The sequence below is a fragment of the Astatotilapia calliptera genome, chromosome 10, assembly GCF_964374335.1.
Source record: "Astatotilapia calliptera chromosome 10, fAstCal68.1, whole genome shotgun sequence".
Taxonomy (NCBI): Eukaryota; Metazoa; Chordata; class Actinopteri; order Cichliformes; family Cichlidae; genus Astatotilapia; species Astatotilapia calliptera.
The window spans coordinates 24,027,019-24,053,573 of record NC_137431.1 but is presented as its reverse complement, the minus strand read 5'-3'; the positions used below and the strand labels follow the sequence as shown (position 1 = coordinate 24,053,573).

The 26,555-nt window shown below is 40.1% G+C and overlaps 1 protein-coding gene across 5 annotated transcripts in view; it reads right to left on the bottom strand.

The window, feature by feature from the left end:
• Positions 1 to 20,353, bottom strand: part of acsl6 (acyl-CoA synthetase long chain family member 6) — a 35,149-nt gene extending 14,796 nt beyond the window's left edge. Inside the window, exons 1-8 of one of the 5 annotated variants that reach the window (XM_080307254.1) lie at positions 19,567 to 19,679; positions 19,252 to 19,376; positions 7,769 to 8,004; positions 6,387 to 6,501; positions 4,741 to 4,805; positions 2,199 to 2,300; positions 1,943 to 2,042; positions 1,162 to 1,340 (exon numbers count right to left, since the gene is read on the bottom strand). In XM_080307254.1, coding sequence (XP_080163380.1) covers positions 1,162 to 1,340; positions 1,943 to 2,042; positions 2,199 to 2,300; positions 4,741 to 4,805; positions 6,387 to 6,501; positions 7,769 to 8,004; positions 19,252 to 19,297 — 843 coding nt within the window. In that variant the 5' untranslated portion in view covers positions 19,298 to 19,376; positions 19,567 to 19,679. Of the gene's footprint in view, positions 1 to 1,161; positions 1,341 to 1,942; positions 2,043 to 2,198; positions 2,301 to 4,740; positions 4,806 to 6,386; positions 6,502 to 7,768; positions 8,005 to 18,833; positions 18,859 to 19,251; positions 19,680 to 20,331 lie in introns of those variants that run through there. The other 4 variants (XM_080307256.1, XM_080307253.1, XM_026181487.2 and 1 more) reach the window with 4 other exon arrangements.
• Between the last annotated feature and the right edge of the window lie 6,202 nt (positions 20,354 to 26,555).

The following is a 26,555-nucleotide window of genomic DNA, read 5'->3' as shown; positions in this document are numbered from 1 at the left end:
TTATTTTGGAAAGAGACATTTCTCTGTAATAAACTCTCTTTTCCAAAGATGAGTGATTCCTCAATCAGATACAGGGCTCGCAATATAGCTAGCCCGACGTCCTGGGGCTAGCGATTTTTTTCAGTCAGGCTACCAAAATCTATCTCTGCCCTGCCCGTCGGGCTATTGTAGGAAGGAAAAATATATGTCAATGCTTTTGCATTCTTTCGGAAATGTAGCTGGGTAATTATGTCATTGGCATCGGTGAGCCACTGTCAATATGTGACATATTGAAATAGCGTTTGAATTTGCGCTTGTTTTTTTGCTTTCACTTTGCAATCGTGCGAACTGTGTATAGAGAGCGACAGCACTGATCTGTGAGTGATGATAATTTGTGCACCAATTCCTCTGACATCGTCTTATCAATCGTTAGCTTACTATGCAAACATGACAAGTGAAATCTCCCGCAGCAAGCTTAAACATGTGAGAGGTTGATCGCGCAGAGAATCGCTGAGATTATGTGAGTGCGTGTGTAAAAGCAGCAGGATTTATATTTGACTACGATGACCTGGATAACTGAGAACCTTCACAGACAGATATATATTTTAGTTCTGCTGAGCCAAATAAGACAGGTCAGGGTGAAGAAGTGACAGCCAAAGAAAAGCTTATCACAAAACGGAGAAGTTATGACAAATCAGACTATAAGGCAAAAAGAAAGTGCAGCTTTATGGTTTCATGGACAAAATAATTTCTGTGGCTGCAATATGACGAGCTAAATAACCAGGGCTGCACATAAGTGGTCCGCAGGTGCGCATTCGCTGTCAAAATAAAAAACACGCACAAGGGTTAGGGTTAAATTTAAAAACTGTACTTTTGAGTTAAAATATATATTTATAATTTTAATAAATGACAAATTAAAAAGGCATGAACATTTTTTTTGTATCGAAAAAATATCGAACCGTGACACCAAAGTATCGAACCGAACCGAACCGTGAATTTTGTGTATCGTTGCACCCCTAATATATATATATATGTATGTGTATATATATATATATATATATATATATATATATATATATATATATATATGTATATATAATAGATTAGCACTCCTCAGTCTAAATACTTGACATACATATGGTGTGCCGTGTCACAGGCATACCAGAGTCCCACATGTCTTACCTCCACTTCTTTAATGGCCTGCACATGGACACCGCAGCCCTTGCCTTGCTCCACGAGGTCAGAGTCAAAGGCGTCCATCAGGATGACTCTTCGCAGGCCGGGGGTCTCCTTCCGCTCCACATTCTCTAAAAGCACCCGAGCTTTGTCCATTTTGTCACAGATGACTGTGGAGATGTCAGCTGAAATGAAACAAGCACACAAGAGCACACGCTCCCTTGTGTGAACATCATCAAAGTAAGAAATAAAAAGGAACACAAACAAATGTGGAGTTGGAAATCAGTTGGAATTTGGTCACATCTTGAATTTAGAAGGGTTCAAAGTAAAAATAATCCCGTTAATCGATTTTAGAGCTATCATTTGGGTTGCTGTAAAATCTTGAATACATATGTTATTTTTAAAGTTATGATGATTTTACTGTTCCAATATATTCTTTTCTTTTTTCAAGCACTAGCTTTTACACCACATGAAATTCCTATCATCTGTTCCTTTGCAACAGAATTACTTATTGTTACAATTACCAAATGTTTCAATGACACATTAGCTTAAATCCAGGAAGTAGCACTTTGTATGAATGTGACAAAGATGCAGTCAGCCACCAGTGAGGGGAGCTCTACGGCTCACACTGATACGAGTTCCTGTTTAAAAAATCCACACACACATGTTCTAATATGTCTCACAATGCCCCACAATTATTAGCCTGCAGACTGACAGCTGTTAAATCTACATTTCCTACTCAAAGCTTGTGAAGTCATTACAGTCTTTGTCATGTTTGTGTTCTTACCAGTGTTTATGATGAACCTTATAGCATCTTGGCCGAGCGTGTCATAAAGGGGAACCACCACCATCGAATATGTGTAGCAAGCCAGCTCTGAGATGATCCACTACAGTCAAACAGAACAAAAATACAAATAAATGAATACAATCTGAGGTCGGACTTTATCCTGCACTTGAAAACCTCAATAACTTTAAGTTCATATACTTAAAATTAGGGCTACACGCAGATTAGACAAAGATTGAGCAAAAAGAGTGCCAGTTACCTCGGGTCTGTTCTGAGCGAACACCCCTATGAACTGATTCGGATTGGGCTGGCATCCCTGGTGCAGAAGGCCTGAGCCCAGATGCTCTGCCCGGGCTGTCACCTATTTAATTGAAGAAAAAAAAAGTGAGAACTGATTGGACCAAGTGGAACAAAACCATACAAATCCTGAGCTAATCTTCCAAGTGAAAAAAAACTTTGCTCAGCTTCTGGTAGTATTGTGCAATTTAGCTAAATAAACTGACCTCTAATTTTGGAAAAAAGGGAAACCCAACCTTGTGTTAGTCATCTTTCTTTAGTTTGAGAGAGTTAAGAAACACACTTTGATTTTAAAGCAATATTCTGCTGTGTATACTGATGATTCACATTCTACAAATTACCATGATTGTGAAAGACATCACAGTAAATGGGGATTAATACAGCTGTGGAAACTTACATAATAACACACTTGATTTCGTGTTTCAGCAAAGGTCTAAGGCAAACCTTATTTTCCATTCTAGAAAAAAAAAAATTCACAGTGCTTTTTAAGTCTCTCAATGAGTCTGTAAGACAAGTCCAGATTTGCCTGGCTGACATCCTGGAAATTGGAGTGAATGACAAAAAAAAAAAAAAAAAATTCCACCCACTTTTCTCTTGTAAAATACGATGATGTCACAGATAAACAGGGTGTCGTATATCTCATGTGTATTGTAGATTTTGACATCGCTTTTAACAGAAAATTCCCTCCAGCTACCAGCATTACTTCAGTGACTTTCCAAGAGAGTGCCAGTGTCTTGTGCTCACAGATTTGTTGGAACCTGAAACTGCTTTACTGGATGATGGGAAGTTTTCAGTTATTCTGCTTTTAATAACTATTTCCATATGTCTCGCCAACTGTGCTGCAATCACTGGCATATCCAAGACACACACACACACACACACACACACACACACACACACACACACACACACACACACACACACACACATAGAAGCGCAGAAGGCGGTGGAAGTGTAATTATTATATACAAACCAGTGCTCATACATGGCCCTGAAGATGCAGCTGAAATCAGCCAGTATAATACAAGTGACCAAGACTTTGTAGTTAATATATTCCCTTTTTTCCCCCAGTCAGTTGGTTGATTTTATATTTATAAGAAATAATATCATACCCTTGTATAGCTATCTTAATCTATGTTGGTCCACAGTCATCGCTGAGTCATGACATAAGTGATTATATCTCCTGCTCTTGGAACTAACACGCGGGATGGGAGACTGAAATTTTATAATATACAGGACTGGCTGTGGAAAAACGTCTCTACTGCTTACATAAACATGGAATAAATAGAGGAATGTAATTTTTTTTTATTGTTTATGAAAGAAATTAATGAGCAGGATAAAAACTGATTAACTGGTAACCTTGTATCTAAATTTACTGGCAAAAAAACAAAGATCCAAAACACAACTCCCAGCCGTATTCTTCTTTGTTACTGTCATGACTAAGTGGGACAAAAATAGTTTAGTTATTTAATTTTTCATATATATATATATATATATATAAGTTAAAGCTGTGTATCCGGTTAGCAAGCAGTCAGAGTATAAGAAATCAATAAAGGGACGTGCTGCTTTTGAAGTGGTGAGCTATTTCACATCGGTGGCCAATCACACCTTACACCCCTGCCAATGATGTACTCTGCATTTCAGGTCTTCCGAATATAATCATACTTGTATTTTTAGATTGTTTCTGTGTGTCTACATTAAGTATGTGAATTGAAACCTCACCTCCAGGGACAAAGTCTTTAGCTGTGTTGAAGAGTAATATTCTTATTCAGCAACTTATACGAACAACAATAGCACCTCTGCAAAGTAGCTTGCAGCTTTCGTGTGTGCTGTGCAGATTTTGCAGGATGGAAGGTGAACAGCAGTTATAGAGTCAGTCTGCTCTAGCAGGATAGCATCAATCATTTCTCTTAACGTCTTAGCCAACTTAGGGTGGCAGACATGATAGTGATCTGATCTGAAAAATGCCAGTTAACATCAGACAAAGTAAGTCATAGTGTGGGATCTATTCTTGGACTTAAAGCAGTACTTGCCTATAGCACATATAAAGTAGAAGTGTTGTTTAGCCCAGTCAATATCTATATATAGCAAGGTTTGCAGACTGCAGTTATTTAGTAGCGCTCTTGATGGTACCAAATTTGGTTTTAAGGCAGAGTGGGTGCTGCAGAGTCTCTGCAGTGTAAATGCTGCAAACGTCATCTGACTGTAGTCTTACACTGGCACATGACAGACTAGTCTGCACAGTTTATACTGTAGTCAATCAACTGCCATTACAAAGACTGTAATGATTATGTTTGGCATCAGAAGTGTGAGGTGCAGAAAATCATGCTTGAGCAGCTATAATGTATAAAATAGTTCCTATAAATGTTGCTTTATCAGAAGTCTGGAAGCATTTTGTAGCATAAGGATTTGGTACTTTTCCCCTTTGAGGGGTCACCCTGTTTTATTCTCCTCTCAGCTGTTGTTGTTACAGGGAAAAAACATGTCCCCTGAATGGCACGAACCTCCTTATAGGACATCCATTTGTAAGGTTGGTTGGGGAGTCGTGAGCCTAAGCAAGGTCCATCACCTGTTGGACGCAGAAAGGAGACAAACAAATGATTAACTTATGTGACTGGACATAAACATCATTAAGGTTTTTAAATCTAATAGTAATTTAAACACCTCAGGCTCACACCAAGGTGAAAATAACCCTTTCTAATGCAGAAATAATTTCGAGCACAGGCATTCTGTAGACATAGATATATACATGAAAACTTGATGATTTTTAAGTTTTGTTTTTTGCTTTTTTTTCTCTTGTTATTTCAGTTACATTTGCATGTTCAAAATAAAATCGATCTAATTCTCTAATCTCTGAAATAGTTGTGAAATACCCAGACTGCTTGACTATCACTGCCTTAGACAAACTGACTAAAACAATTCATTTCTACTTCAGACCAACTGATGTCATTTTCTTGTGGCTGTACGATCTGGCCAATTATCGAAGAGCCCACTCTGACAAGTGTGGGGCAGGTGTGGTTTGAGCAATATCTCTGCATTGTGAGTCACTCAATTATGTGTCTTAAACTTGCTGGCCATGAGCCCTGACACTGTTACCGTTAGCAACGCTAGCCATCGCCTTGGCAACCACAGGATTCATTTTATCTCCAGTAGCAGAGAAACACTATGATTGGAGGTTTTACAATCAGACAACTGCACTGTCACACTGTGCTGTCTGTATCACACTTCTGTGTGTTTGTGTGTGTGGGAAATTTTTACTGCAAGTCTGGCAGCTTAAACACGGTTTGAGTTCAGATCAGATAACTGTATTTCCATTCTTACATTTATAGCCTGCTTTATGTTGTACTGTAGTATGCTACAGATGTTTATTTCATCAGGGTCTCTGGAAAGCTAAAACCCCAAACCAGGTTTTGTATATTGAGCAAATGGAAATCTAATATTGTAATAAGATTAGATCATTTAAAATTATGTTGTAATCAATGTGAAAACAGTGCCAAAACAAAACATCTATTTCATTGTGAGAGCTGTAAGAGCTCCTTGCTCTGCTTTGAGGTTTTAAATTTTCATTAACGTTTTACAGTCACGGCTCGTGTTTAGTTTTATTATTTTTTTGTTTAAAGTAACACAATACTAACAACACATAAATAGGGAGATTTTTGGGCAGTGTGAAAATCTGAGATTATGACAGCCTACGTTATACACTGTAAAATGTATATGGACATATTCTTCATAGTCTTTTTAAAGAGTCTTCGGGTGATTGAAAGACAGGATTAGTAAATACAAGTACAGACAGAAAGGGATGAATGACACTAATATGGCTACATGTCAGTTTTACAAGTGGTATTTAGTGAGATTACATGTTTTAACCTCTTCTATCATCTGCATTACTTGTTATTAAACCTGTGGTTTATAAAATGTACATGAGAACATGAATGAAAAAAAGAGGTATGACTCTTTATGAGAAAAGCTGAGCAACTCTAGAGGAACAGAGGCTACATTGAAGTCTGAAGCACTTTGAGTGGTCATTAAGAGCACAAAACCTTTATGTAAAGGCCAATCTGCAAGTGCCAGTCCAGTAACGTGGAAAGTTGGCATGCTCCAGCTCTCTCCAGCTTTGTGTATAAATGTTTCCACTTCACATCCTACCCACCAGATATATGCAGTCCTCTCTGGAAAACCTCATACATGGTCTTGGCGTCATCATGGTAATGAGTCAGCAGCTTGGAGGGGTCACCCATCATAGACCTGCGACCCCCATCTTCGTGCTGATGCACAGAGAAAGAGCGACAGACAAAGAAAACAGTGCAACACCATCAGTCATTTCTATGGCTTTTTCTTCCCTCTAAATTCTGAGGGTATAAGATCTAATTTTTCTCCCTTGTAAAAACACTGTCAAATAGATACCCGAGCGTGGAGGAGTTTAGGAAGAAATTTGTCTAACTTTTCCTCTAAGAGATAATCCATCTCTTTTGTCAGCTAACAAATGCCTATAAAAATATGTGAGCTGCTAAGCTTCCTCTGTGTTTAGACTGCAGACACATTCTGGATGACTAGAGCTCATTCCCATAAAGAAAACAATAGTAGATGCAAATTCCACTTTGTAAATGAGTCATTTAGCCTGAAAGGACTGAACAGATTAGGCAGCCAGGACTCAAGACACACTGTACACTACATGCTTGTACTGTGGCTTGTGTCACGTATAGGTATATATATATATATGTATATGAAAAAAGAGAAAACAAGCCTCTCGAGGTTTCACATTACACTACAACATGATGCTGCAGGGTAAGGCTGGTATTCGGAGGCCTGTGGTGCAAAGTATGGGTGAAAAACCTAGTGTTTGGTTTCACTGGTATGGTGGTTAGTTTAAACCAGTAAAAGGGTTTAAACTAAGGGCACAATTTCCCCTTAGCGCTTCAGTATTAACTAAAAGTCAAGTAGAAGTAGAATTTGTTGGTTGCTCTGTCTTTTAGCTCTCTATTTCCCAAATACAGGAAGTTGCGTAGTGTATGCTTGTGAAGGACTGTGTTTCAATCAAAACAATAAAAACCACACATCTGCTAAAAGCTACAGTACGAGAGTTTTTGGCATATTATGGAAACTGTTACAGTAACAAGGCATGAAAGGCTACTTTCGATGTTTGATTTTGCTTACATTTGTACTACTGTGGTTTCCATTACTGCCTGTTATTAGAAAAGAAGAGGAGGAGATCAGAAGGCCATCTGTCGTAACGAGCTTCAGATGCTTAGAATAACCTGACAGGTATAAGCTAGGGCAAAGAAAACTAAAATACTAGCCTTTATTGTTAGACACAAAGCCTAGTGTCGTCACTGGCTGCTAACAATTGAAGGTGACCTACATGAGTGCATTAAAACAAAACAAAAGAAAATCCACAGAGAGTACTGATCGACCCCATTTTACTGTGAAGGACTAGACTAACATGAAAAATATCTACTACTTGTGCCTGAATGTCCAAACATGTCTATGTTACTGAAAGCATTTGGGAATGCAAAACTTAACGCTTTTATGGACCTGTGAATATCTCACCGGCACTTCCTCAGACTGGTGCAGAAGGCTGCAGGGGGGTTTGATGGGACGGGGTCTGGTGGCTAACCAGTACGCCAGCACAGCTGTCAGAGCGCCGATGCCCACAAGCGTGGAGGTCGGCAGGGAGCGGAAGAACTGACCGAGCTCGTCCATCTCCGGTATCCTCAGGCCACTCATCATCTCCTGGGCCTGCATCTTCTCCATCAGGGTGGAACTCAGCTCTGAAGAAGGGACAAGGCAGTCTTTTACTAATGATTTCTTACAACGCCTTTCAAACCATTATTCATTTTTCTTAAACACAACTTGCTAAGGAGGAGGGTAAATCAATATTTTACTCAATGTTCGGTGGGATCGATTCCCCTGGAATCAAAAGTAATTTAAATCTATTTAGCTGAAATTATGATGTATACTTACCTACAAATCCTTGCTGGTCAATACATTAAGTAATAATTAAAGAAAAATAAGTATGAAGAAATAATTATATTGTAAGTAGTAGCGTAATAGTGTGTAACTTCTGGTATTTCACAGGAAAGGTATAATTATACTGTAACTTTAAGTAGTGTTTCACTTCCTGGAAGCATTTGCAGTTAAATATAATTACATGAAATTTTAGGTAAAACACAATGAGATTGCCTGTAATCCTAGAGGAATCATATATTATTATATGAGCCATATAATAAAGTGCTACTGATTGTTTTGTTTATATGACAAATCAGATTTGACAGGTGTATTGCTTTCAGATAATCACATTTTTGGGCACTAATCCTTGTTACTTGCCTGAAAAAGGCAAACAATACACTAACATGACCTCATATTTCTGTCTCAAGTCTCTTTCTTCTGCATCCTCATATTGATGTCCGCAGTTAACGCTGCTTATAGATAAACCGCCACTGACTGCAGTATCTACTTGTTACATATACTAATATGTGCAAGCCTACTCTTTAGTTTTTTTTAAACCAAGGGATGGCACTTATGCTTTTTTTTCATTGCATGTGAGGAAAACCCACATGTGCACTTTCCACACAGAATGTCTGTGCTTCAAGGAAAAAAGGGAAGAAGGGTTAAAGCAGACAAAACCACTGTCTGGTAGCTGTTAGTAGTCTGCAGCAATAAGCATAAAAATTAAAGAGGCGTAAAATACTTAATCTTTCACTTCCACAGTCAAGCTGTGAAGCTAAATCTGAATTTTCTTTTAAAAAATTGGTTTGTTTCTTCTTCTTATTCGTCTTCTCCATGTCTCTATGGTCTTTTTTAGAACATTAAAAGTATACTCTCGGGCTTAATGTGAGGTCAAATGCCAGTTTGTTAACGAATCTCTATATAATATCTATTCAGTTACCTAAAACCAAACAGGAGTATTTATTTTTCAGATTAAATCAAGGTCTTGTGAATCACAGCTTCTCAAACACGCGTGAAACTATACAAATTTTTATTGAGTGCTAGTTCTAGACTTTTTCATATTTCACATAACAGTTCACATTTCATGCCACTGAAAAGAAAGCCTTGCTCAGGATGTGATCATGTAAGCTCTTTAACAACTTCACATGTGAACCAGCTTCCTAAGATGAAGACTGAGACATTTAAAACACAACTAGAAAATTAATCCCTCCCACTAATTTCTCAGACTTGTTTCCATCACTTTATGACAGGTTTTTGTGGCTATACGTGGGCATATTTGACCTCGCTACTCCTTCACCGAAGCAAAATGACCTGAAACACTTAATTTATACTCAAAAGCTGGTGTTTGAGGGGTCTCACCCCCACATTTCTCATTTTTACTGTAAAAGAAGGCCAGGAGAGATTATCTATACTGATGACTAGAAAGGACAGCGGTTAAACCGTAGTGGAATAGTTGCATAGTCATACACACACACACACACACACATATCAAGAAATACATAATTTATCCAAGGGGGCGGCTGGCTGTAGTGCTGAGTGGGGAGGGGGTTTCCTTCCCTCCCCTAGGACATGAGTCAGAGACAGCACCATCTGATCTAATGAACTGTCGGGGCAGTGCTACAATTAACAGCCAATCAGACACTTCCTGTCTCGTCTCACCGTCTGTCTGTCTGTCTCTCACTCTCATGCATGTCTCTCTCCCGACATGCATGCACAGACACAAACACCAACAGACAATGAAGCTGGTAAGTATAAATACATCAGGTCGTGGGAACGCTGACTTCCTCATTCACCTGTCATTTTAGAGCGGAACCACTATTCTGTGCACTAAACTACTAAAGTGAGGCGGAATCACATGAACCCACATGATGCTTTAAAAACTTTCCAAAAATTAGCTGAATTTAGAAGACATAAAACAACTACCATCTTTTTCTATTTATCCAAAATAGTAAAAATACAAAGGGAGAAAAGTAAATAATGGGCTTATTGTATCCCCTGAATAGCCTGACTTGAGAGTGCATTTTAAAAACCTCGTCTACACTGGAGGGTACACAGTCCAGATTATGAAGCAATTAATCTTTTATCTATTTCTGCAAATTTAAACGTAAGAAAAAAAAGTGTGAAGCAGCCAAATATCCACTTAGTGTTTGCATAATGCACATTTCCATTGGGTTACTAAATTCCCATCAAAGAGATATCATCTATAGGTGTTGCACCCGATGAGTCACGCTGGCTGCAATCATTTCAAAAGGCTGATGACGGAAAACAAAACTAACAGTCAAAATTTCAAAAGTAACACCTAATACCCGTTGTGAGTCTCCTCAACTGACAGTGTGTAAGTGTAAAATAGTCTTCAGCTGCTTAAAGCTTGATTAGCCTGGAAGATGGAGAAACAGGTGCTGCGTGTGTTAACGTAAAGAAACATGTGCACTGCTTCCTGCACTCATAAGTTTCTCTTACGAAGCTTAAATTCAAAATACACTTCATCCAGGGTCATGCATGCAGCTGTATTGCTACTCAAAGTTTAAATGATATACTTTACTGTCACAAAGTCATCACAAACTCGACCTTTTTAGTCTTGCTATATATGAATACATGCTCACAGATATTATTACAACCCCGTGACCACACTTTCACCCTACAGTATCATTTTTCAGTTGATACAACCGCAAAAACACACCGACACCCTGATGCTAACGGCACTCAGTTGCTACAGTCATTTGTAAAGCCCCACTGACATATGACAACACGTTAAGATACAGTAAGCTGGTACTCATCACTTCCTCTGCTTTAATTCAGGCCTGTTGCGCAATGTCTTCATCTCTTCTGACACTGCCATCCCATTTTTATTTTTTATTTTTTTGGCTAGAGTCCTCTAAATTGAGTCCAGTTTCTGCTCACACAGAAACTATCACCTGTAAGTGAGAAACCGCAGCATCCCTCTCGTGTCTGAAAACAGTACCGGCCCTGTAATAACGCAGTTGTCCGTAGTTCTCTTTTTTCTGCCGCACTTCTCAGATATTTTCTCTCTTTCTGTTGGCCTTTTTTAAAATCTGAAATGTTCCAGTAATAATGAGGGGGAAATTAAAGCAGCTCAACTACCGGGAAAAGTTTAGCACAATAAGTAAAAGCTGCCACTTCATAATGGCTCTAAATCACACTGCACTGATTGCTCGCATTTGTGTGGATACTAAAGCAGTTAGATTGTCAGAGCTAATTCTATAATTAAATGTCCAGAGCCACTGAGCTGCCTGTTGTGTGCAGCTGGATTCAGTAAGACTGGATCTTAGTGAAGACGGTAAAAGTTGATTGAAAAATCAAGACAGACAGAAGATTTTAAAAGTTAAAAATCATTAGATATGGAGGTAAAATTATAAAACAAATACTTACATGTCAAAAAGAAAGAAGGTTTTTCTTTATGTTTGGGTAAAGATTAACCATTAGGGGAATATATTTTGGGAAATACTCTGATTTATCTTCTTCCTAAGAACTACATGTGCACACTGACACCATTCATATCTGTTAAGCATTACTCTGAGCTTCACTGGGGGGTGGGAAACAGACAGAAAAATGTAACTTATGTCTGCCAGCACCTCTAAATCACAAAGTACAGAGCCAAACATTTCATTATGAAACAGTCTGATTTCTTTCTTCTGTAATTTAAATGAAGGCTGGAAGTTTCAAGCTGGTCCAAATCTGGTTGAAATTTAATGAATGTTAAACAACATCTGGGGGACTGAGATGTGTCTGTTGTGTCTTGTTGACAGATTTTGAAACCAAAGTCCAGAAGACCTCCGTAAACATTTATAGACCGCCAAGGCAGTAATTAGATCAAACTGCGGCTGTATCACGAATGAATTGTTTTGTGTCCTGTGACTAATGTGGCTTGGCTGCAGCGAAGAGTCGCAGTGGATTGGTGGAGTGGCGTTTCCAAAGAGAGGCAGCGGAGGGGGAACAGCATTCGACCTGCTCTAAATATAGACAGACTTCATAACCCACTGACACCACTGTGCAGCTAGCTGGAATAAAGGAGGCAGAAAAGAGAGAGTGGCTGGTTATAAAAGCATCACTGTGCAGATGTCGTCTTCTTCGGTCTCAGCTAACTGCAGGTTTCCCCAACTTTTTAAACAGTATATTTGCATAATGACTGAAACTAGCACCAGTGATGAATAATGGGCTGTGAGTTGAGTTTCTTGATCATTAATATGCAAATTGCCATGACCACTGATAAGCAATCACAGCCTTGTAAGATGGCGAAAGAAATACCCTTAGGCCTACTCTGCGATTCAGAGATGGTCTTTTCGCTTTTCATGTAAAAGCCCTCCTTGATTCCCTGCTCAAACCGGCGTTCCTCCCTGTCCAGGATGTGTACATCCTCATCATTGAAAGAGGGGTCACTGGCCTGTAGGTGTAGCCTGAGACTGAAGTAGTCACTTGGAAGAGCGAAGAAACACTTCTCCCACTACAAAATGCTACGTCCAGATGAACAGAATCAACTTTTTGGGATCAGTGATGCAGAAATACAGACGCACAGATACGCGCCGTCTCAATCTGGAGACAATAAAGAAGACTAGACAGAACTGGGAACACTGAGGGTGGGTGAATATCACTAAAAATATGACTTCATAAATCTAAAATTAACATTCTTTATCAGATTTCATTTTACTCTTCTACACATCAGATCTAAAAAGACTTACGATGAGGAAAAGTCTCGAGTTACAGGCTAGTTGGAGCTTAAAGAGGTGCAGTTCCATATTAGTCCACTTAAACTAGAAGGCGCTTAAAGATTATCAAGGTTATTTTGTCTGGTGCAGGTTTAAAAATACTGTTAATAGCAAGATGAGTCAAGCAAGGATTTGAAAACAAGGGGGGTAGGCTACATCTGCAAATAATCCACATCTGCTTATCATTTACGGACACCCACTGTTGGCATCTGTTTACTGAGGCCACTCATGCAGACTTTAAGCAAAGCAACGAATGCTTTAGTACACACATGTTATCATGCCACGTCATCTTGTCCTCAAATAGCTCGACAGTTGCAGGTGACTCACAACCTGCTGGATATCTAATTGGCCTCAAGCAAAGATGCAAACATTTAATTGGCCATAATATGCTGCTCTCTTCTGTATATTCCTGTTTAACTGCCAATGGAAAAAAGTTCCAGTTTTCTCACAATATGAAAGAAACAATAAAAACAAAGTATAGCAGGACATCTTTAAAGCTGAAAACTGTCCTAAAAAAACTTTATTTGTAAGTTTTCATGACAATATCGGATAATTTAAAGTGATACCAGACTACAGAGCAACAGAAAAGGTTTGAGAGGCAGCAAGCGGTCTAACAAGTCCTTATACAACAAACTTGGGCAGCCAGTCATTCAGGAGGCTCCTTCAGTACATGCTGTCTTCTTCAGTTTTTATCCAGATAACAAGCAGCATCCTTCACTCCAGGTGAATTATTGGTACACTTTTCCAAATGGTGGAAGAGAAGCACTCTTCTGACAGCTACGAGGTCCAGAAGCATTTAATCTTAGTAGCAAAATTACATTTTAAAATAATTTTCCGTAGTTAAGATCAGGCTGTGCACTTTGGTTTGCATGATACTTTTATATAAAGGGTCAAGTCTTCGCTATAGGATGTCCTGTGGTAACCTCAATGAAACACCACCAAAGCACCTGCTCCCTACACACTTACACACATATAGACACACAAATAAACACATCCCCATACAAGCCATTAAGTTCCTCCCCGCTGCCTCCTACAAAGAGTGTTGCTTCAGCTGTCGTGACAGGAGAACAGCAGGTCAGCAGAGACCCCATCAGCAACAGCAGTGACCTTCAGCATCAGCATATGAACTCAAAGGCCTCTCTGTTTAATTTGTACAATGGCAAACACATTGCACCCTCAAAAACCCAAGGAAGTAAATGCAACTCTGTTGCATTTACAGCTCAGGCTGCTTGACAAGCATTGTCATTTGAATCTTACAGTTAGCAGGTTGCAAAAACCTTCATTCTCCTGAGCCACTGCAAGGGAAGTCTGTGGACAGATGTCTGCAATAAAATAGTGATAAGGGTTTATTGCAACTGAGATGCTGTAAAGCTATGGCTGAGCTTCCAACAGTCGTGGAGATAGCGTAGCTGTTTCTGAGTTTTATAATCGGGTAATACTGTATAACAAAAAGCTGAGCAAAGTGTCCCACTGCTGTAAATGGTTGCAGAGCTTATGACATACATGTGCCTTCTATTTTCTCTGGTTTTCTCAGCATTTTGTTGATGACTTCTTGGGATTTTCCATATGAAACAGATTCAATAACCATCAAGTGACCATATGTCATTTTTAAAACACAGGACTTCAGATCTGTACCAGTGATTGACCCTGCAATCTGACCTAAAGTGAGAAAGTGAGGCAAGCGCCCTAATTCATGAGGTAAAACAGATTGAATAGAGAGTGTGAAAAAATATGCTTGGAGGAAAAAGAAAATGAGTAGACATGAGCAGACATACACTTGGCTGCAAGCCTGACAGATGTGCACAGTCAGAAAACTGAAAGAAGATAACACTGACTGCAACGTATCTGTTACAAAACGTCTAGTGCACATGCTGCGCGTGAACAGCTGGGTTACAAAAATAAACATTGTAATTTTTCATACATATGTAAGCAAAAAAAAAAAAAATGAACAGAACTGCGATTCACTGATTTGAAGATGAATTACATGGAGCAAAGGGGATTCGCAACTGCAGCCTCCCTCGCATAGTTTCTTTAAAGAGTTCCCTTAAATAGAGACGGAAAACAGAAATGCGAAGGAGTTCTGCTGCTTTATTTAACCAGTTAGATTAGTGAAATTGCATGAAACGTTGGCTCCTTATCGTACCACCTCAGCCCCAGAGGTTCCTTCCCTTCCTGTCTCAGGAAGATTTCACTTAGCAAAGATTTTGGTGCAGGGGCACAGCAATCTATGCAGTGATCAGGGGAAGTGAATGGGTCAGTTAGACTTCCTTTGACCTCTGAGGCTTAAAGTGAAGGAAACACAACCCTTCGTCCTTAAGTCCCGCCCCATCGGCCCATCCGAGGGACATCACCAATGATTAGAGTCCAACCTGGTGAGATTACAACCTATTAGCACAGAGACAGATGACCAGCAGTAACCTCACTACAGTATTCTATTTAAAGACATCCTGCTCAGCTTTCTCTTATTCTTCAAATTCACCTCCTTCTCTTTGTAGTGTCACTCGCGTCAGTGCACGGTATCGCTCTTCTTGCTCATGCTTTTCTTTTTTTTTCTTTAAAATAAATAAATAAAAACAATTAATCAGTGCTTAATCATCCCAGAACACCACCTACCCTTGCTTAAAGTCACTCTCTTTTAGCCACTCATTCATATCTCTTTCTGCCCACACCTCATGACTTAAACCACAACTTTTTTCTGTCATGCTCAATAAGGAATACTTGCAGAGATGCTGTAATATCCGGTGCAGAAGAATGATCCTTTCCCCCACTCCTGCATCTCAGTCAAGGAGGGGTAGAGCAGGTATTGCTCATGCAAGAACATTTAAAGATATAAGGTGCAGAATAAATAAGTAATATGGATATACTGAGCAGAAGGGACTGGAATATACAACATATACAGAATATGTTAAAAAAATGCAGCACTGTAATAAAAAAGAGAAATATCGAGCAAACAAAGCAGGCAGCAGATCTAAAAGCAGATGTGGTCTAGTCAGCGGCACTTACAAAGGCGTCGGGGAAGCCAGGCAGCCGGTGAGGTGTGATGTGTGTCTGTGTAGGTGGGTGTGTGTGCAGGTGATGTGTGTCAAGGGGTACCGGGCGGATATCACATTGCCCGGTGCAAACTAGTGATTACCTTGCCAGTGCCAACAGCCAGATTAAGCTGAGGCAAGCAAGAGGAGGGAAGCGAGAAGCGTTTTGGCCTCGTTTGAGCCTGGCTGGCTTCCGTATCACACCACCCTCGGCTCAACAGACGCTGCACACTCTCACCACACCCACCCCTCCTCCCTGATGCTGTGTGTGTGTGTGTGTGTGTGTGTGTGTATGTGTGTCTCTCTTTCTGGCTCTCGCTGCCTAAACATGCAGACTCAACTTCTCCTTCAGTAAGTGGAAATGACACACACACACTGGCCTGGAATAGTGTCAAACAATACACACACGCGTACCCACCTATATGCAAAGAAACCCGTGCGCATTTAAACAAATCACACACACACACATCAACTGATGCTGCTCACAGTTTAATTTGACTATCAAAGTGAGAGAGAAAGCAGACTTTTAGATCTCAAGCTGGAGGGGTAGGATCATTAACAAGTCACTGTGTGTCTGTGTGTGTATATATATATGATTTTTAAAAAATAGAGCAACACCCTTTAACTGAAACTTCTTCCAGAAAGATGAAAAACCCCCAAAACAACACTTTTGCAAAAGTGTTAACCACAGTGTACATGCATAGTGTTGTGTTTTTACAGCCTTATTTTACAGTCTGTGAACTCCAGGCAAAGACAACCACCTTCACTCCTTTTTAGAGAGGGTGTTCTCCTTGCACACATACAGTTTTAGAGGAACGAGGAAACATAGGTATATTCTAAAACATGTTCTAAATGGCTGTTATTTTGTTTAAGAACACTTTCTTACTGACCAGCATGCAGCTGTAGATGCTCACAAATTTTTTTTAAAGTCTTTAATCAGAAAGGGAGTTGATTCGTTTAAGGCTCATGACAGGCAATATCCAGTCAACAAAGATGGAGCATTTTAGAGTACGGTACAGTACTGCACCACTTAAAAAACAAATGTATATGAGAAAGAGGGAGGCAGACAGCTGCACAGCACTTAATACTGAACCATCACCCATCATCCCACAATATGTGGAAGAGTGTGCACAGACTGCTGAAACAGCAAAAATCCATGCTGACATATGGCCCTGAGAACACCCAGACTGCCTAATTTTATTATTACTGTCTTCGGGGATATGTACTTAAGGTGTTGCATTTGTTTAATATATCTTCTATGCACCACTTTAAGGTCATGCTTGTTAGCAAATTTCCATCCACCGCTCCAAATAAAATGACCTTTCCTGGAATTCACCTCACTTCTAGGATTCAGTGAAAGTGGTCAGTAACAAGCAGTTATTATTGCACAGCAGGAATTACTTAACCCTCAAGATTTGTCTTATAAGATTGCCCAGTCATGCAGTTCTTCTTTAATTAGAGGAATTTCATTTCAGCATTTTCACAGTGCAACTTCCTTCATGTTGTCGTTTCTAATTTAAGAGGCAAAAGATTCTCAGTGTGAATAAAAGAAAAAAAAGAGCATGATGATGTACTGGATAGTCATCCAATTACAAGTCAGCAGTCCCCTGGTGTGCACAAGGCTTGTGTTACGTTAAACAGAGGAGCTGCTCTGCTTGGATACTAAAACACCATTGGCTGTTTCTTGGCAAAGGGCGGGGTGAAACCGCCCCTATCTATTTAATTAAATATTAAGGGAGGAAAAAGAATAGGCTTACACCATGTGTAGGGCTGCACTAGCCGTTGATTAAAATGCATTATTTATTCTAAGGAGCAGCAGGGCGTTGGGATGTGGTGACAGGTGAGAGGTGCATTGAGTGCTCCCAGGGGATCTTTATTTTCAAGCGAACAATTCATTTCATCTTAAATTTAGATCACAGACTCCAAGTGATTGCGTACAAAGCACATTCAAACCTGTAACTGCAACATGGAATATTAATGCGCACCAGTCAAAACGCCAGCTGTTACCACATGTTCGTCGCTGCGGTGCGACCTGTTCTTTGGAGGATTAATAACCTCCGCCTATTTGCCATTAAACCTACCGAGCTGGCACATAATCTACCGCCACAATCCTTTAATAACAAACAAACAAACAGCCTTCACTACCTGCAGTTTCTTTCATCATATGAGAATCCCTCAGTTTTTAACATCACAGCTCGAAACTGATGTTTTTTTAAGTACTTTATTTATTTTGATATTATTTATTCGGATGTCAAGCAATGGTGTCTCTGCTCAGCTCCAACACCCCTAAGAATCGGTGCGTAAAACCAGGGTGGGGGTCGTGTTGGTGAAAGCGAGCACGCCGTGCCCGGTAGTTTGCCGGTAGGCCGCAGGATTTCAGCACTGCTCGCTCATGGACAGCTCCGTCCAATCAGCGGCAGCCACTTGAAGCGCGTCATCGATCTTCATCCTTCCTCATCCCCTCATCCTCCATCACGGAAGCATGGCGGACGACATCATGGGCGAAATGATGACTTTTAAAACCGGCTTTCTGCCCATCTGATGTGTTTGATATGAGATTATTGAAAGCGAGGTTGAAGTAGAGGCGCACAGCAGACGCGAGGGTGTGAATGGCCGGCTGTTGGGAGACGTGAGCTAACAGGGGGTGGGGTGGGGGTTTAAATGACGTGTGTCCGGGTTCTACGCACAATGTCATACGACCTTAGCGGCGGTCCAACCTTAAATGTACCCCTTTCATCTCTTCCAGCTTCCAGCCTCGTCTTTAATAGTTGGATTTAAGCACAAAGCACACACTTTTACATTAAAACCCTGATACCCGGAACAGCCGCGCGGACCCAGCCGCATGGCAACCAGTCGTCCATCCCACTCCATACCTGATTAGAGGTAGCTAATGCCCACCTGAATGCATCCCTCGATGATGTTGGCCTGTTAATCTCGGAGTTCTTGACCAGAAATCCGAGCCCTGCGCTTCCTTGGAGCTAGAGCCCGCTAGGGTAAAATGCTAACGCCTGCCCCCGGGCTGACTTAACACACGTGTAGCCTGAGAAAATGAAAAAATGTCACCCGCGTCCTGCGGTGCAGGCAAACCGCCAAATGCAGCAATGGATCGCGACTAAAGCTTCTTGCAGTGTCGTCTGTAAAAACTGAAATATTCAAGCACAGCCTCGGAAAAATAAAAAAGCCGGTAATGAATGAGACACGAATGCGCCTCGGCCCACTGCGCGGCAGGTGCATCCGCTTTTTTTCTTGGCCTCCAGCCCAGCGACGCTAAATCGTTCAAATGAATCAAAATGAGAAAGAGGCATTCACGACTCACCTAATATAATCCAGAGAGACCCAGAGACCAAAACGAATGCGAGCATGTCTTTCTCATTGAGTCAGCTGTCCCGGCGCAGGAGCGGTTCAGAACTGCAGCATCGACTGCAGCAAGTCGCCGACAATCTGGGAGATTAAGGAGGCAGAGAGGAGGGGGGGTTGACAATATAACTGAGACAGACCACAGTGGGGGAGCCGGGCAGGGGATGGCGATTTCCAGCAGCGTAAATTTCGCTTGAAAAAACTGAAAATGTTGACTGAGGAAATAAACCCCGACTCCCTATAGAAGCATCCTCGCTCTTAGTGGATTTCCCACCTTCACCCAGTTGGCTGCTGCGCAATGGCAGACTCCCCTGCTGAATATGAGGGGCTTGTAGGTCGTGCGGGAAGATCCGATCGACACCAAGGTTATTGGGGATGAACTATCCGTTCTCGCTGCATGCTCATACGCATTAAGTGGTCAGCTGATTCTCTCATTTGTCGCAAAATAACTACGCAAATGTCTAAAGCTGCATCTGCATGATGCATTTCGGTCATTCACATTTTTTAATTTCCCGATTAAATAAATTCAGCTAAAGCTTATATCTTTTTTCTCCCAGTGTTTATTTATTTATTTATTTTATATATTGATTTATTTCTAGGGGGGTATCATTTGGTACATCACGCCATCCCTGCAGCTGAGCACAGCTTTGACACAGAGTAACTTTGCATCAGGATCACGTGGTCCAAATAAGACACTCCCATTGAACTAAAGTAACCTTGAGAAAGGGCTGACAAAGAGATGATCAGACAGAGCGACAGAGAGAGACAGAGAGGGCACTTCTCGTGCTCTTTAAAATAATCGAATTGCTATCTTAAGCATCTTCATATGTAACTACACCACAGATTATTTTTGGAGGCTCTTACTTTTATTTGACCTTTTCTTTGTGTGTTTAGTTAAAACTGAAACCCTCATAAGTGTCTCTGGTAACATAGTGGCCTAAATGCTATTAATTCATCTTCACACATAACTCCTCAGTGAGCAGGCTGGTCACCACTGGAGTGACCAACAGGCTTATGGTGTTGCCATCATGTGACTGACCTTATTAAATGGGTCACTCCTCTCGACCAGTAATCTGTCACTCCCAGCAATGCCACCTTCTCCTTTTCTCTTCCTCCTGCGAAGAAGACACTGATGAGGCAAAGAGCAGGCGAGCCTTCAGAGGGAAAATTAGCCGGGTCCATTTATTCAAAGTGGATGAATGAACAAGCAGACCCACAAACAGAGGATGAAATCAAATTTAAGACTGTGAATGTCTTTTTAATCTCAGTGTGGTCTGTAAAAACTAATCATGTCACCTGTGGTGTGTCAGCTGCACGACACGAGGAGGACAAATGGAGTTTTTGGTGAGGTCACTGGAATTGAGTTTATTTATTTTGCAATGGGATCAAAGTACACATACGAGGAAAAAATAAGGGAAAAAACAGTTCAGTAGCTAAAAGATATCACTGCAAAATCATCAAAAGTTAGCATATACTATTATGGAATATAATTATATTATACTTACAGAAACATGGGGTGTACAAATATGTAGCCATGAAAATTGTATTTCTATTATTTATTTTCATAAATGTCAAAAGTTTTAATTTGAAATTTGGATAGACAGGAAACGGGAAGTGTAGAAAACAGTGGGAAAAGCATGGCTACACCTTTTAGGCAATTTATGTTAAATGCAAAACAATCCTTCAGATGAGTCCTTCAGAAAGCAAAGGCTGTAAGTTCTATCAGTACCTTGTATGTCCAGAAATTAATAATAGTGTGTTTTGTGACATTTTTAGCCTGTAAGCTAATGATACAAGTGTATGTTTACCCGTTGCTAGCTTGTTGTCCGTTATATTAATACCAGATTGCATATCTATAGGATACTGATTTTGTATTCTACTGTGTTATTGGATAACTATACTTATGTGCAGATAATATGATAGTCTATTAAGAGTTGTTTTATATGTCTTTCTAGTTTCACTCCAGTTCATTGATGTCAATTCATTATGTCATGTCATTAAAGGATCAAACACGCTCTCTTTCCTGGCTCTTGAAAAGGAGTTTGTCTGGCTGTTTATTAATGTTCACGCTCAAGGAGTTCAACACATAGGGAGAACAGTACATGGGGTGATTAGTAAGGAGTCAGAGGGAATAAAAAGCCGATATAGAGAGGGGAAAAGGCTCTCTAAAGGAATAGAAATCTTTATTTTAAGATTTAAAAAATCTTTCAGCCTCTCGTTCCATTATAGGCACATATTTAACTTTACAGCAATAAAGTTAATAACTCCCTTTATTATTCTGCTGCGCTTTTAATCATCTGTTGCTTTATCAATAAGAGCAGAGGTGAACGTGTTTCTGCTGAATGACCAGATGGGATACTTTTATGTCATGTAATCAAGTGGAATTATAGAGTTTATGGATATTATTTCCTTTTATTGATACAACTGAGTCTGATGGGCCTGCATGCATTCATATTATTTAGTATCTTTTATTATCCTTCATCAGTCAGACAATTATTATTATTATTAGTAGCAGTATACAAGTTTACACAAAGCAACCAGCAGAATTGCCCAGATGCAGAATGGGGCAAAGATCATGGATGCTGGGATAGATAAACCAGAAATGATGTAAGTGGAGGGATAAATTAGGGGTGGGGGTGGGGCGGAGATCTTTTATGGCTCCAGAAGAAAACACACCAGAAGAAACCCTTGTTGGCAACCACACAGAGGTAAGATGTTTCTTGTAGTTGGTCACCAGGTTTGCACACATCTCAGGAGAGATTTTGGCCCACTTCTTTTCTTCTTGGCTGTGGCCTGCAGACTTCTGTCAGATTTGCAGGTGTTAACTGGCAAACTCATGTTGAGCAGGGTGACCTTGGAGTCACAGCTGCCTTCAGATCATTAGCATATCCCTGTAGTTTTGGACATCTTTCTCATTGTCATGCTCACCCCATGAAGCAAGACCTTGCATGGATCTCCGGACTGATAGTCATTTTATATTTCTTCCTTTTCCAAATGATCACAACAAGAAGCTTGGCATCTTGTCATCAAGCTTCTTGTTGAGCCCGTCATTCTGTCTCTCCATTAAAATGAAACTATTATAAAAATTAGACTGTTCTGTTTTTCCTTTTTGGAAATGAGAAAACGTAAAAATTCCACAGGGATTCAGATAATTATTGCCCCCCCATGTGACTCTTCATGAGTTGGCTTTGGAACCATATTTTGATGACACACACATAAATGGATGCATACAATGTAAAAACAATAATAGTCAACTGTAATGGGTAGAAAATGAGGCATAATGCAGGATAAAACATGGCTTATTTCCATAGTGGTACCTTATTGTTTTAGGGTTTTAGGCTTGGGAATGTTACATATTCTTTTTATATTTTAAATAATCTTATCATTCTAACTTTCTCTATGACCGTAATTTTTAGACTATAAAGCGCACTTAAAATCCTTTAATTTTTTTTAATCAAAAATTGACAGTACACCTTATAACCCTGAGCTGCTTATGTATAAATTCTAGTTGTGTTTACTGACGTCAAACCGATTTTATGTGGTACACGGTGCTCAAAAATCTATCAAAAAATGTTTTAGTATGACTTTGGTAAGCTAGGAAAGCACACCGCTTGATGGATTGTTGGCGCATTAAGGCTACCATAGTCAGGAGCTTCGCAGAGTAATCTGGGTCCAAAACTCCGTCCGCTTCAGGTCCCAAAGTCAAGCGAACACTGCGGCATCACTGAGAGTTAAAAACTGTCTAAATTCTTTCATCTTTAATAAAATGATCAGTTTTGCTGCTTTACCAGGTGTAACTATGAAGTTTAACATCCAGGCATCCATGAAAACAGAATTTATTAAATTTAACAGAGTTAGAAGTTAGCAGGAAGTTAGCTCGCTAGTTTCCACCTAAGTATGATATAGCATGTTCTGACTGAGAGATTTGTGAAAAAATTAAAACGTACAGCTCTGCTATCACTTCCAACATAAATGAAGACAGAAAACTAAACAGCAGTGATGTTTGTAGGGTTACTGAAGTTGGGCTAGCTGGTATATATTAATGTGCTATGTGATCGCTAGCAACACAGCTATGTTAGCATAACAAACACAGTGAAGCTGGAAGATGAACCCTAACCCTTTTCCACTCGATAAAAGTTAACACGAGAGTTCCCGATGGTACAAATGCAATCACATGGCAGGATGCTGTAAACAAACCAAACTTCAGTCAGTAGAGCAACTGAGATAATCCATCCACAATAGGAGGTTAGTCATTAATATACTGCAACAACATGGGAATAGAGCAGCTGTGAGAGAATTTAATATTAATGAATCGATGGTACAGAAGTGGAGGAAGCAAGAAGAATGAGTTGAGTAAAATCAGACTTTTCTGACTGTTTTTTTTCACTTAATGCGCCTTATAATCTGGTGCGCCTTATGCATGAAAACAGACTCGTTCATCGACGGTGTGCCTTATGGTCCGAAAAATACAGTAAGTGTCACTATATTTAAGAACACAGCACATGAGACAAAAAGTCCTTAAATTTGAGAAGCTGATAAGTTAGAAAATGTTTGCACTTTTGCTTAAATAATGAAGGAAATGAGCCTACTTATTCATTTTTTGCTAATGGTGGCAATCAGCTAATGAGGTATTTGGTTGGTCCTTTTACTTTAAGAATGTTTCTTCTTCTTCTTTTATCCTCTTCACAGTAGCTTTAAAAACACTTTTGCCTACTTAAATTTTTAATATTTTAAAATGGAGTATCTATTTTTTGTGCACAACATAACCTAAAATTCTTTACAATTCAGTGGGAAGTAACAGCTTCAACTGGTAGGTTCTTTTCAGATAAATGTTAGCATAACAAAAACCATTATTCACTTCAGTTTTATCTATATAGCACCATTTGCCAAAAAAAGTTGCCTCAAGATGCTTTATAAAGAGGCAAAGACCCTAAAATATTACAGAGATAAATGGCCTGTATTTATATAGCGCTTTACTAGTCCCTAAGGACCCCAAAGCGCTTTACATATCCAGTCATCCACACACACACTGGTGATGGCAAGCTACACTGTAGCCACAGCCACCCTGGGGCGCACTGACAGAGGCGAGGCTGCCGAACACTGGCGCCACCGGGCCCTCTGACCACCACCAGTAGGCAACGGGTGAAGTGTCTTGCCCAAGGACACAACGACCGAGACTGTCCAAGCCGGGGCTCGAACTGGCAACCTTCCAATTACAAGGCGAACTCCCAACTCTTGAGCCACAATCGCCCCACAAGAGAACCCCAATATCCAGACGTTCCCCTATGAGCAATCACTTGGTGACAGTGGGAAGGAAAAGCTCCCTTTAAACAGGAGAAAACCTTCAGTTGAACCAGGCTTAGTAAATGGCAATCACCTGTCACAAACGGCTGGATTGAGGGGAATAAGAAGAGAGAGTATGAACTCAACTGTGGGAGCAAGAAGAGAAGAGAAGATTTAATTACATGCAGTGGTGGCATAAAAACACATGAGCAGTGAAAAGAGATGAGAGGAGAATTGCTCAGTGCATCACTGGAAGTTCCCCAGCAGTCTGAGCATTTAGCCACATAACTAATGGATAGTTCAGGGTCACCTGATTCAGCCCCAACCAGAAGCTTTAAAATAAAAGAGTTTTATTCATAAAAGCAGACAGGGTGGCTGCCTCCCAATTCTGGACTGAATTCTGGAGTTTACAGGGAGTCAATGGTAAAAAGCTAATATGGGAGACAGATGATCTCCCTTTCTGCCAGTACGCTCTGTGATTCATGCTTTGGATTAACTGAAGGCTTTCGAGGGATAATTCAGAAAAGAAATAATGAATGCATGAACTAACTTGTCAGCGCTACTCTAAGGCAGGACATTCTAATTTTGGCAATACCATTCAGAAAGAAATGAAGAAGAATGAAGGAAGTCCTACATATTTGTTTGCACATTGAACAACATATCGTGATCAAAATTGGCTCCAAGGTTCCTCACAGTGCTGCTGGAGGCCAAGGCCATGCCATCCAGAGAAAGCATCTGGCTAGAAAACACGTTTCTATGTTTTTTACGGCTAACCTGAGCTTTATCACAATCAAGAGAACAGAATTATCAGCATTGAATGCTGCACTGGGGTCTAGCGGTACAAGCACAGAGACAAGTACAATGTTAGACACCAAAATAATATTATTACTGTCAATAAAAACCTCTAAATCTTGAGTGAAACTCTTCTAATAAACCATTGCTCTGCAAGTGATTTTAGAAACTAAAGGAAGGTTGGAAACAATGGACAAGGAGGGGCAAGCGGTCTAGGCAGGGTGGCACATACCTCTTCTGTGACGTATATGTGAAAATCACCGAAATGTAAATGAAGCAGGGCTGATTTTAGGATCAGAGCTTTGGGGGTGCTGAGCACCCAGAGAGCTGCCCAGCCAGGCAACATAAACTTTACTCGTCACAATGAGACTTCTTCCCTGTTTCTGTCAGTCCCTGCATCCTTAAATGTCTCCAGTTGTCCTGAGTTCCCTCTGAGTGTCTCCTTAGTGCATTTAAACCTGTCCTCATTGTCTGTTGTCTTCATCTCCGTTATTAGTCATCATAATTTTACCATCTCTGTGCAAGTCTGTAAATTTCTTTATTAAATCATAAGATTCTTAAATTCATCAAGTCTCTCTGTGCCTGGGTCCTCGTCACAAAACATGACATCATTGTTTTGTACATTTTAACACAATTGAATCCCCACATTTGTGAAAGAAAAGCAAAACACTTTTTTAAAGTCTGTAACAAAACCATCAAATCAGATAAAGGTTATTTAAATGCTGCAAATGAAGAATGGATTGGATTAAAAAAATACATATCCTAACCTTAATTACTGGGGGAAAATGATGCTCATAGTAAATGAGAAGTAAACTGAGTGTATTTTTTGGACAGAGGTTCACTTTTAATGTGTATGTATAATACAGTACAGATATATAAAAATACACTCCAACTTTGCCTATGGTACAATGTATACAATGTATGAAAAGATCTTTACTGCAGATACTACTATGGCTCTGCAGATTTTTTTCTTTTATTTTAACCTATGTCGCCTCACCTTGAAGTTGGCAAATCTGTCTATCACTTTTGGTGGTCAACTCTCTGAAGCAGTTTAACAGTTTCTGTTGTGCCTGTCACTATTCCCTGTCTGTTTTCTTACCTGGTTCTTCCTGACCTTGTACTTTCTCCTCACATTCCCCTCTTTCCTCCTCTCTCCCTCTTTGGACTGACAATCACAATAGATGGTAT